Below are 12753 nucleotides of genomic sequence, written 5' to 3'. Positions count from 1 at the left end.
TTCACAAATAAGACAAGAACCATCAGTGACCAATTCTCCACGCCGCAGACTGAGGATAAATTCACAACGACTAATGCTCACTCGTTCTCCTCCTTCTCTCCACTCTCAGAGACGGACGTTTCCAAACTTATCCTGTCCAGTCATCCTACTACTTGCCCTCTGGATCCGATCCCCACTCACCTCCTTCAAGCGATTTCTTCTTCAGTCATACCTTCACTTACTCACATTATCAACTCCTCTCTTCACTCTGGAACATTTCCCTCAGCATTTAAGCAGGCTCGGGTAAGCCCACTGCTGAAGAAACCATCTCTAAATCCAGCACTCCTAGAAAACTACAGACCGGTATCCCTTCTTCCATTCATTGCAAAGACACTCGAACGAGCTGTGTTCAACCAGCTCTCTATGTTTCTTGTACAGAACAACCTCCTGGACAGCAATCAATCTGGCTTCAAAAGTGGCCACTCAACTGAGACTGCCCTGCTCTCGGTTACTGAAGCCCTGCGACTGGCAAGAGCAGCTTCAAAATCCTCAGTACTCATTTTGCTGGACCTGTCTGCTGCTTTTGACACTGTTAATCACCAGATTCTCCTGTCCACCCTCAGAAAGATGGGCATCTCTGGAACCGCACTCCAGTGGCTTAACTCCTACCTGTCTGATAGATCCTTCATGGTGTCTTGGAGGGGTGAAGTTTCTAAGTCACAACAACTTGCTACTGGGGTTCCTCAAGGCTCAGTACTTGGACCGCTTCTCTTCTCCATCTACATGACGTCATTAGGATCTGTCATTCAGAAGCATGGCTTTTTCCTATCACTGCTACGCTGATGACACTCAACTCTACTTCTCATTCCAACCAGATGACCCGACGGTAGTTGCTCGCATTTCAGCCTGTCTGAGTGACATTTCTAGCTGGATGAATGACCATCACCTTCAGCTCAACCTTACTAAGACTGAACTGCTGGTGGTTCCAGCTAACCCATCGTTTCATCACAACTTCTCTATACAGCTGGGTTCGTCAACCATAACTCCTTCCAGGACAGCCAGAAACCTAGGAGTTGTGATGGATCATCAGTTAAGCTTCACAGACCATATTGCTACAACGACCCGCTCCTGTAGATTTGCCTTATTCAACATTAGGAAGAATAGACCCTTCCTGTCAGAGCAATCCACCCAACTTCTTGTCCAAGCTCTTGTTCTCTCCAGACTGGACTATTGCAATGCTCTCCTGGCGGGCCTTCCTGCATGTACTATCAAGCCTCTACAACTGATCCAGAATGCAGCAGCGAGGGTTGTCTTCAATGAGCCAAAAACAGCCCATGTTACTCCTCTCCTCATCAGGTTACACTGGCTACCAGTAGCCGCTCGCATCAAATTCAAGGTACTGATGCTTGCCTACAAAACGACCACTGGCACGGCGCCAACTTACCTAAACTCACTAGTTCAATCTTATGCACCCTCCAGAAGTTTGCGCTCTGCAAAGTGAACGACGCCTTGTGTTGCCATCCCAAAGAGGTTCAAAACTCACTCTCACGGACTTTTTCCTGGACTGCTCCCAGCTGGTGGAATGACCTCCCGATCTCAGTTCGAACAGCTGAGTCTTTACTCATTTTGAAAAAACATCTAAAGACTCATCTTTTTCGCCTGCACTTAACCAACTAATACTAGTACTTACCTTTTTTCTTTTCTATCATATTCCCAAAAAAAAAAAAAAAAAACCCCTGGCTACGTGTTCTGTACTACACTAACTGAGACTTGTCATAGCACTTGTATACCGTTGTTGTTCTCGTTGATCTGATTGTTTCTACTGTTCTCATTTGTAAGTCGCTTTGGATAAAAGCGTCTGCTAAATGATTAAATGTAAATGTAAAATATATAATATTACATTTAGTCATTTAGCAGATGCTTTGGCCAGAAAACTGGGAATTACACCCCTACTCTTTACGAGAAGTGTCATGGGATTTTTAATGACCACAGAGAGTCAGGACCTTGGTTAAATGTCTCATCCGAAAGACTGTAATTTTTTGACTGTATAATGTCCCCATCACTATACTGGGACATTAGGACCCCCACAGACCACAGGGTGAGCGCCCCCTGCTGGCCTCACACCTCTTCCTGTAGCAACCTAGTTTTTCCAGGAGGTCTCCCATCCAGGTACTGACCAGCTCAACCCTGCTTAGCTTCAGTGGGCAACCAGTCTTGGGCTGTAGAGTGATATGGCTGTGGCATTACTGCATTCAGTATTACTGAATAAACATTTTAAATTGATGTGCTCTACACTCTTAGTTTTGTGTCTACACTCTAATATAGTGATATAATGATTTACAAAGAGACAACACGTCATGGTTTCTTGTTGATTATGGCAAATCTGCTGCTTCCACACAGAAATTCAGCTGGAATATTCCCATCAGTTTACAAGTGAAGACGAGCATCAACACATCAGGAAGAAATCTGTGAAGACTGAGTTTATTAAAGAGGACCGAGAGAAGATGAGAGATCCAGAACCCTGCAGAATCAAATACTCTGAAGATACTGAAGAACAAACAGGTTGGCGTTTATTCTTCATTCTTCATTAATAATTCTGACGGTTCTGAAGTTTCAAGTAGTTTTAGGTTGTGTTTGTTGTAACTGGAAACATCTTAAGAGATCTTCAATAATATAACTAAATCAAATAATAAGGGACACGCTGTTACATCAGGGTTCAATTTTATGTTTTTTCACCTTTTAATGAGTTACTGACAAAGGAACTGTTTTTGCATTTATTTCAGAGTTGATTGATGAAAATGAGGACAATGAAGAATTGAGTGAAATTGAGGAGAAAAATTACTTCAAAACTGGAGAAAACCCTTTGATTTGCTGTCAAAGCAAACAGATAATATTAAAGAAAACAAGAGCCAAGAAATCTTTCACCTGCACTCAGTGTGGAAAGAGTTTGAGATGCAAACATAATCTTGAGCTTCACATGAGACTTCATACCGGAGAGAAACCATACAAGTGTTCACACTGTGACAAGAGATTCAGACATTCAGGACACCTGAAAAAACATAAAAGGATCCACACTGGAGAGAAACCATATGCATGTGATCAGTGCGGGAAGAGATTCACAATAAAAGGAAGTCTTTTGGAGCATATGAGAGTTCATACTGGAGAGAAACCGTTCACTTGTGATCAGTGTGGAAAGAGTTTTGCACGATCAGCAATCCTTAAGATACACAAGAACATTCACACTAGAGAGAAACTGTACACATGTGATCAATGCGGGAAAACATTTTTGAGTGCTTCAGCCCTGAAAACACACCTGAGAGTTCATACAAAGGAGAAACCACATTCATGTCAGTTGTGTGGAAAAACTTTTGCACGTCTACGTTATTTAAAAGAACATCAGAAAAGACATTCTGCTGTGAGAGAGTACATGTGCTTTGAGTGTGAGAAGACTTTTATTACAGCGAGCCATTTAAAAAAGCTCGAGAGGATTCACACTGGAGAGAAACCTTACAAGTGTTCACACTGTGACAAGAGATTCAGTCGGTCAGGAATCCTGAAAACACATGAGATGTTTCACACTGGAGAGAAACCTTACAAGTGTTCACACTGTGACAAGAGATTCATTCAGTCATCAAATCTGAAAACACATGAGAGGATCCACACAGGAGAGAAACCATATCACTGCACTGCATGTGGGAAGAGTTTCAATCAATCTTCTGCTCTACACAGTCATACAAAAAACAATCACAGCAAGTAGATCATTTTCAGCTCTTTCAGATCTGATTTGCATCATCACAAAATGTGACAATAATGCATCAAGCAATAAAATATCATCTGCATAAATCAATTTGTCATGTCATTACAAGTGACATGACAAATAAACATTGTCTCAAGTTTTCACAGTGAATAAAGTTCATCTTCATCTTCATCAGGAAGCTGAAGAAGAGACTGTAACACTTTTAAGAAAGACTGAGATTTATTTTAAATTTTCTTCTTCATTGTTGTTTCTAAAATGATTTAGAATGTTTCTAAATTATTCTTCCACTTATGATGTATTTAGGAAATTTAGCTGTAGCTCTGCAACTGATCCTTCTTTGCTTCTCTTTGTATCTGGTATTAAACCGGTTATATTATGAAATACTGTAGTATTGATAAGCTCTGACGTTATCGGTTCTGCTTTCAGTACTGGAGAAATTAAAGAAATACACTTACAATGTATTATTGCTACACAAATTTATCAAGCTAATTGTATCTTGTGAACCTTTTATATATGAGATAAAATCAAGAAATTTTTCATTGATGTGTTTTTGTTGTTCACAGTCTAAAAGTGAGATCTCTCTTGTACTTTAGGGCTGTGTGATTAATCTAATTTTATTTCTGATTTTAAGTTTGGTTCCAAGGATTATGAAAACAAGTGGATTGCTCATGACGTTATGAAAGTGAAGAATCTGATGTGTCTTGAGGACTTTGTGACGTCTCATGACGTTATGAAAGTGAAGCCACAGCACTCCCATATATTATATTAAATTAATAATAAATATATAATAGAGAACTGGATTGCTCATGACGTTATGAAAGTGAAGCCACTGCACTGCTATATTTGTATTCCCATACATTCTAATAAATTAATAGGAAATCAAATTATTTTAATGAAAAAACGACACCTAACCAGTCAGCATTTTTATATCTGAATTATTAATGTACAACGTAAACATCCTGCATGTAAATTTGGTTATTTGTTTAATGTTGGGCATTTCCCTGCATATTAAAATGTTAAGTATCATATTCATAACAGTAACAAACATCAGATGAACATAATAAAAATCAGATGGATGAGATTCTCAACATATGTATTTACAAATCACAAAGTGCTTACAAAATCTGAATAAAGATTTATGCTTTTTGAGGTTGTCACGACACGCACACAAATAGGTAGATCCAATTGCAGTGTTTTATTGGGATAATCCAAAACTCATAATCAGCCAGGCAAAGGTCAAAATCCAGGTAAGCAGTCCAAAACAAGAAACAAACTAGGGCAAGGAAACAAGAAATAGCTGGGTGACATTCAACAAGGACTCCGTAACAAAGACAGAAACAAACCAGGTATATATAGACAGGTGCAAACAATGTAAGTGGGAACAGCTGAATACAATGAACAGTGATGAGTACCAACAAGACTTGTGGGAAATGTAGTTCTGAAGTGGGGTGACAATAAGGGGAAGTGAGACCTCTAGTGGACACCCAGGGTTACACAGACCAGACACTGTGACATTACCCCCCCCCCTCTAAGGAGCAGCTTCCAGATGCTCCTCAGACACAAAAAACAAAACCAAAAAGACCAGGAGGGAGGTGGACTGGTGGAGGTAGAACAGGGGGAGGGATGGAGGGCCAGGCCCGTGTAGGGGAACAGGGACAGGCAGCAATGGCTCCACTGGCAGCCAAGGTGGATCAGTCAGTTCAGTCAGCCAGTTTAGACCCGAAAGTTCAGGGGACCACGAGGGACCAGGCAGTTCAGGTGGCCACGGAGGATCGGTCAGTTCCAGTTGTGCCGAGGGCCAGGGAGGAATCCGCCATTTGAGCAACCAGAGCGGAACCTGCCATCCCGGAGGCCCTGCGGAGACGTGAAGGCGCTCCGGAAGGCCTGCGGCTTTGGCCTCGGCCACCGCCTCGGCCTCGGCCTCGGCCTCCGGAACGGCATCGGCCACCGCCTCGGCCTCGGCCTCCGGCTCGGCATCGGCCACCGCCTCGGCCACTGCCTCGGCCTCCGGAACGGCATCGGCCACCACCTCGGCCTCCGGCTCGGCATCGGCCACCGCCTCGGCCACTGCCTCGGCCTCCGGGAACGGCATCGGCCACCGCCTCGGCCTCCGGCTCCGGAACGGCATCGGCCACCACCTCGGCCTCCGGCTCCGGAACGGCATCGGGCATTTCCCTGCATATTAAAATGTTAAGTATCATATTCATAACAGTAACAAACATCAGATGAACATAATAAAAATCAGATGGATGAGATTCTCAACATATGTATTTACAAATCACAAAGTGCTTACAAAATCTGAATAAAGATTTATGCTTTTTGAGGTTGTCACGACACGCACACAAATAGGTAGATCCAATTGCAGTGTTTTATTGGGATAATCCAAAAACTCATAATCAGCCAGGCAAAGGTCAAAATCCAGGTAAGCAGTCCAAAACAAGAAACATAAACTAGGGCAAGGAAACACGAAATAGCTGGGTGACATTCAACAAGGACTCCGTAACAAAGACAGAAACAAACCAGGTATATATAGACAGGTGCAAACAATGTAAGTGGGAACAGCTGAATACAATGAACAGTGATGAGTACCAACAAGACTTGTGGAAAATGTAGTTCTGAAGTGGGGTGACAATAAGGGGAAGTGAGACCTCTAGCGGACACCCAGGGATACACAAACCAGACACTGTGACATTACCCCCCCCTCTAAGGAGCAGCTTCCAGATGCTCCTAAGACACAAAAAACAAACCAAAAAGACCAGGAGGGAGGTGGACTGGTGGAGGTAGAACAGGGGGAGGGATGGAGGGCCAGGCCCGTGTAGGGGAACAGGGACAGGCAGTGATGGCTCCACTGGCAGCCAAGGTGGATCAGTCAGTTCAGGGGGCCAGGGTGGACCCGAAAGTTCAGGGGACAACGAGGGACCAGGCAGTTCAGGTGGCCACGGAGGATCGGTAAGTTCCAGTTGTGCCGAGGGCCAGGGAGGAATCCGCCATTTGAGCAACCAGAGCGGAACCTGCCATCCCGGAGGCCCTGCGGAGACGTGAAGGCGCTCCGGAAGGCCTGCGGCTTTGGCCTCGGCCACCGCCTCGGCCTCCGCCTCCGGAACGGCATCGGCCACCGCCTCGGCCTCCGCCACCGGAACGGCCTCGGCCACCGCCTCGGCCTCGGCCTCCGGAACGGCCTCGGCCACCGCCTCGGCCTCGGCCTCCGGAACGGCATCGGCCACCGCCTCGGCCTCGGCCTCCGGAACGGCATCGGCCACCGCCTCGGCCTCGGCCTCCGGAACGGCATCGGCCACCGCCTCGGCCTCCGGCTCCGGAACGGCATCGGCCACCACCTCGGCCTCCGGCTCGGCATCGGCCACCGCCTCGGCCACTGCCTCGGCCTCCGGAACGGCATCGGCCACCGCCTCGGCCTCGGCATCGGCCACCGCCTCGGCCTCGGCCTCCGGAACGGCATCGGCCACCGCCTCGGCCTCGGCCTCCGGAACGGCATCGGCCACCGCCTCGGCCTCGGCCTCCAGAACGGCATCGGCCACCGCCTCGGCCTCGGCCTCCGAAACGGCATCGGCCACCGCCTCGGCCTCGGCCTCCGGAACGGCATCGGCCACCGCCTCGGCCTCGGCCTCCGGAACGGCATCGGCCACCGCCTCGGCCTCGGCCTCCGGAACGGCATCGGCCACCGCCTCGGCCTCGGCCTCCGGAACGGCATCGGCCACCGCCTCCGCATCTGGTGCTGTGGCGCTGGGCTGGCGGCCATCTGGTGCTGTGGCGCTGGGCTGGCGGCCATCTGGTGCTGTGGCGCTGGGCTGGCGGCCATCTGGTGCTGTGGCGCTGGGCTGGCGACAGTCTTGTCTGGAGACTCAGGTGTTGTTGCTGCATCCCACTGAGCACGATGGCGCAGGTAATGGGTAAACCTCCAAAAGTCCAGGATCTCCAACCCCTTCATCTCCCATTGAGGCAAAGGGTCATCCAGGCAATCATTAAACAAGTCTTTCAGTACTGCATCATTATAACCTAACCCGACTGCCATGGTCCAAAAACAATTGCGCCAGGCCACCCACCTCGCTCCCCCCTTTGACGAAGGGTGGTTAAGTTCAGGAATCTCCCCCTCCGTTCCTCCATGGTGGCTGGGGAACAGATTCGAAATCCCACACCGCTGGATCTAGGCATGACGGAGTCCTTCTGTCAGACACGCACACAAATAGGTAGATCCAATTGCAGTGTTTTATTGGGATAATCCAAAACTCATAATCAGCCAGGCAAAGGTCAAAATCCAGGTAAGCAGTCCAAAACAAGAAACATAAACTAGGGCAAGGAAACACGAAATAGCTGGGTGACATTCAACAAGGACTCCGTAACAAAGACAGAAACAAACCAGGTATATATAGACAGGTGCAAGCAATGTAAGTGGGAACAGCTGAATACAATGAACAGTGATGAGTACCAACAAGACTTGTGGGAAATGTAGTTCTGAAGTGGGATGACGATAAGGGGAAGTGAGACCTCTAGTGGACACCCAGGGATACACAGACCAGACACCGTGACAGATGTGCCTTGTACAGTTATTCACTGTTTATGTAATTATGCTGTTATATTGTTTTTATAGGTACAGTAGTCTTACTGGAAATGGTTCAACAATGATTTCATTAACAGCATGCATTTTGAAGCAGTTCATTATTTAAATGTTGGTTAAATTAATAATAATTCAACATATACACATAACTTTTACTCCTATAGAAAATGTAATGATAGTAAAACACCATAGAATTTGCACATTTGAAATAGATGTGGCTTAATCAGGACATAAAAAAATAGATGCATCATAACATTCAGAGAAATAACTGACAACGTGCGTTACAGACATAAAGACATGAAGCTTTATTTCCAAGATGGTGCATGCTAAGCTTTGAATTGGAATTCCAATCAATTTCTGATAGTAATACCAGATAAATTCAATTCCATTCAAGTTTATTTGTATAGTGCTTTTCACAATACAAATCGTTGCAAAGCAGCTTTTCAGAAAATGTAAGTTTCTACAATATTAATTGTTGCAATCACACTTAAGGCAAAATTTGGTAGTTATGTTGTTTGAGGGTTGGCATCATCTCTTGTCAGGTATTCTGGGTTCAGACTGAAGCTTGTGTAATTCCCAGTTACCATGGGGTGCAAATCCTAATTGTAGCATGATAGAAGACTAGTTAGGTACGCAGGAGCTAATCCATATTGGGCCTTAAAAGTAGTAATATTTTGTAACTGATACATAACTTAATAGTTAACCAGTGCAGAGACTGTAAAATTGGGGTAATATGATCATATTTTCTTGACCTGGTAAGGACTCTAGCTGCTGCATTTTGCAGTATGCTGCTGCAATAACACCCAGATTTTTGGCTGTAGAAGATATAAGCTGAACATATACAAGTGACCAAGAAAAGTTTTTGGCTTAAGCCACTGGTCCCTGTCTCCAAGATTTACTATAGGGGCATGAACTACACTTTGGCAAAACAGGCAAAAGCCATTTTGAGATGAGAATATTAGCAGGTAAAACACCCTCCTCATTTGTTGGCAGCTCCAAAAAAACAGAAGTGATAACACAAGCCATATTCTGACAGTACTTTGTGGGGACCCACGGAAGGTAGCCTGCAGGAACTCGTATTGCAGATCCTACTCTTACAACTGCCTGACCCACTAAACCAGTCCCTGCAGTCAGAGCTAGACTCTGGCATTCCAACAGGGCTCGTTTCCACTCCTTTCCTCCCTGCTGTACTGTAACAGAGGCAAATAAATCCCTTCATACTGGCAAAACATGTCTTGGTAACAACAATTAAGAATATTCATACCAAGAATGCCTGGAACTGAGGGCTTTTGTTGCTTTATCAAGGGATATTTAGAATCTCTCATGATTAGTACTCCCATCTTAGGGAGAACTCTACCTAAAACCTCAACTTCTAGCTCCAAATAACCACACTACGGAATTTTCAATCCATTAGCAGCCTTTAACTGCAGCTAACTCCATATGTGTTGGGAAACTGGACTCAAAAAAACTCTCTGGGATCATAGACAAGGCAAAGCAATTTTATTTATATAGCACAATTCATACACAATGGTAATTCAAAGGGCTTTACACAAAATTAATTAAAATAATCTTAAAAATAATCACAACAATAAAACAAATAAAATAAAATAAAAAAAATCTAAAATTGATTTAAAATGAATTAAAACAGTTAAGAATAGAAACTACAGACACCATAGACCCTGCGTCTAATAAGCAAGGGGTTTTGACACCCCCGAATGAAACTTCCATTACAGGACATTGACCAATAAGCCAAGGCAAAATTCCCAAATAAAATACCCAAAATACCCCCACCCCCCCAAACACACACACACACACAAACACACACACTCTGACTTTGCATCTGGGGTAACTGCCTCTGCCTTATACCTACATCCCCCCTTAAATTTGGCTGTATTCCCACCAGATCTCCTCGACAAAACCCATACTCGAAATTGGTGCTCTGCATTTAACCCATCCAAGTGCACACACACAGCAGTGAGAAGTGAACACACCGTGAACACACACCCGGAGCAGTGGGCAGCTATATCCAGCGCCCGGGGAGCAACTGGGGGTTCAGTGCCTTGCTCAAAGGCACTTCAGTCATGAGTACTGAGGGTGGAAGAGAGCGCTGTTCATTCACTCCCTCCCACCTACAACTCCTGCCAGCACCGAGACCCGAGACTTATTGCAATGCATACAAATTGGTCTACCATCAGCTTGAAAACAGGCAGTCCTGGTTCGAGAGCCAGCAGCGCCATCTACATGCTAAATTCAGACTCAGATCCTTCAAAATAATATCTAATTGACCCTGCTGCTTACAGAGACAATCTTTAAACTCGGCTAGTTCATTGACAGATTGAGAAAAATAATTACTAGATCAATGTGCAATTTCGTCAGCTATTTTCAACTTTAGTCTTGTTAGTTTTTATCATATTTAGTCAACCTTATCCTATTTAGTTTTAGTCAAGTTTTAGTAAACAAAGGCTTGGTTTCACAGAGGGGGCAGGGCTTAAAACAGGACAAGGCCATAGTTCAATAAGGGTTTTAAACTAATCTTTATAAACATGCCTTAGAAAAAACATTACTGGTGTGCATCTTGAGACAAAACAAGGGCACTGACATATTTCAAGATCAATCAGTGAAAGTTTCTTTCAGTTGAAACAGCTCAGACTTACATTTTAGTCGGGGACTAGGATTAAGCCTTGTCTGTGAAACCGGGGGTAAAAGTCTCAACATTTTATTCTAGTTTTAGTTAAAAAAAAGTTAAAAATAAGATTATTATTAATTAACCATACACAGGATTTATTTTGGCAGCCATTTTTAATTTAGTCTTAGTCTTACTCAAATGTACATATTTAGATAACCTTGTCCTGTTTTTGTTTAGTCAAGTTTAGGTCAATTAAATGTACGGAGCATTTTAGTCAGGTTTTAGTCAATGAAATCTTAGTCACATTTTTGTCATTCTGTATAATGGTTAAACTGATTAAAAAAAAAAAAAATTGCTCAAAATTATATTCGTAATGATTGTTGTCATTTGACATTGTTTATTTTACCTCATCTAATGTACTGATTTATTATAGGCTTTTTATTATATAAATTAATACCAAAGACTTATGCCATCTCTCTGTCTACAGTAATTCCACACTCTCCCCTATACAATTATAACTCATTTGAATCTCATGTGATCACTGTAACAGCTCCTATAAAACTCCAGGTTGTGGTAATTTACTGTCCTCCTGGGCAAATTCTATTCACCTTCCTAGAGGAGCTGGATGGGCTGCTGTCCTCATTCCCAGAGGATGGCAGTCCACTTTTAGTCTTTGGTGACTTCAACATTCATCTGGACAAGCCTTATGCTACAGACTTCCATTCACTCCTTGATTCATTTGATCTCAAACGCCTTACCACTACAAGTTTGCACAAATCAGGCAACCAACTTGACTTAATTTACACACGCTATTGTATTGCAGACAACATTCTGGTAGAACCCCTACATATATCTGACCATTTCTTCATTACATTTAAACTACATTTTGCTAACTGTGTGCCACCAACCCCTATACTGGTTACTTTTAGAGGAAACCTACACTTCCTTTCACCCTCCCATCTTTCCTCTGTAGTATCCTCCTCTCTTCCCTCACCTACCCATTTATCATCTCTGGATGTGAATGCAGCAACTGACACTTTATGCTCTACTTTAATCTCTCGTCTAAACAATATTTGTCATCTCTCCTCCAGGCCAGCATGGTCTGCCCCTTCTAACCCCTGGTTATCTGATGTTAATAGATAGATAGATAGATAGATAGATAGATAGATAGATAGATAGATAGATAGATAGATAGATAGATACTTTATTCGTCCCAGTGGGAAATTCATTCACAAATTCCAACAGTATCCACAAACTTAGGCACAATGAGGTATATGATAATAAAGGCATGCAATAAATACTAGAAAGTTTAAATGTAATAAATGTAAATTTAAATGTCCTGTGTAAATTGATTGTAACAAAGTCCTGTGCAAAACAGAGTGGAGGGTACATAGTGAGTAGTGAGTAGTATGGTCCAGAGTCACAGTGAGGAATATCAGCGTTGACTTTTGAGGAAGTACAAGCAGCTCTGTCCTCTCCTACACAGAGCATCCGAGTTAACAGTCCAGTCCACTTTTATTCCAACAGCACTTCCAGATATTTGTTATTCTTTACAAACTCCACACAGTTGCTGTGAAATATCACAGGCTCTGGTTGAGGCCTGGGCCTTCTGAAGTCCACAACCATCTCCTTGGTCTTGGTGGTGTTGCGGTGCAGATGGTTGAAGTCGCATCATGCAATAAAGTCCTCGATCAGTTTCCTGCACTCCTCTTCCTGTCCATTCCTTATACAGCCCACTATCGAAGTGTCATCTGCAAACTTTAGCATGTGAAAGGACTCAGAGTTATATTGGAAGTCCGATGTGTATAGCGTGAACAG

The 12753-nt window shown here is 43.9% G+C and overlaps 1 protein-coding gene across 1 annotated transcript in view; it reads left to right on the top strand.

The window, feature by feature from the left end:
- The window catches only part of LOC109112557 (gastrula zinc finger protein XlCGF57.1-like), an 89857-nt gene extending 85578 nt beyond the window's left edge, over positions 1–4279 (top strand). The window contains exons 5-6 of the mRNA XM_042721186.1: positions 2380–2541; positions 2763–4279. Of these exons, the coding sequence (XP_042577120.1) occupies positions 2380–2541; positions 2763–3736 (1136 nt within the window). The 3' untranslated portion in view covers positions 3737–4279. The remainder of the gene's footprint in view (positions 1–2379; positions 2542–2762) is intronic.
- The last annotated feature ends 8474 nt before the right edge of the window (positions 4280–12753 follow it).

This window comes from Cyprinus carpio, chromosome B3, assembly GCF_018340385.1.
Source record: "Cyprinus carpio isolate SPL01 chromosome B3, ASM1834038v1, whole genome shotgun sequence".
Classification (NCBI taxonomy): Eukaryota; Metazoa; Chordata; class Actinopteri; order Cypriniformes; family Cyprinidae; genus Cyprinus; species Cyprinus carpio.
This window is presented reverse-complemented; position numbering and strand designations above follow the sequence as displayed.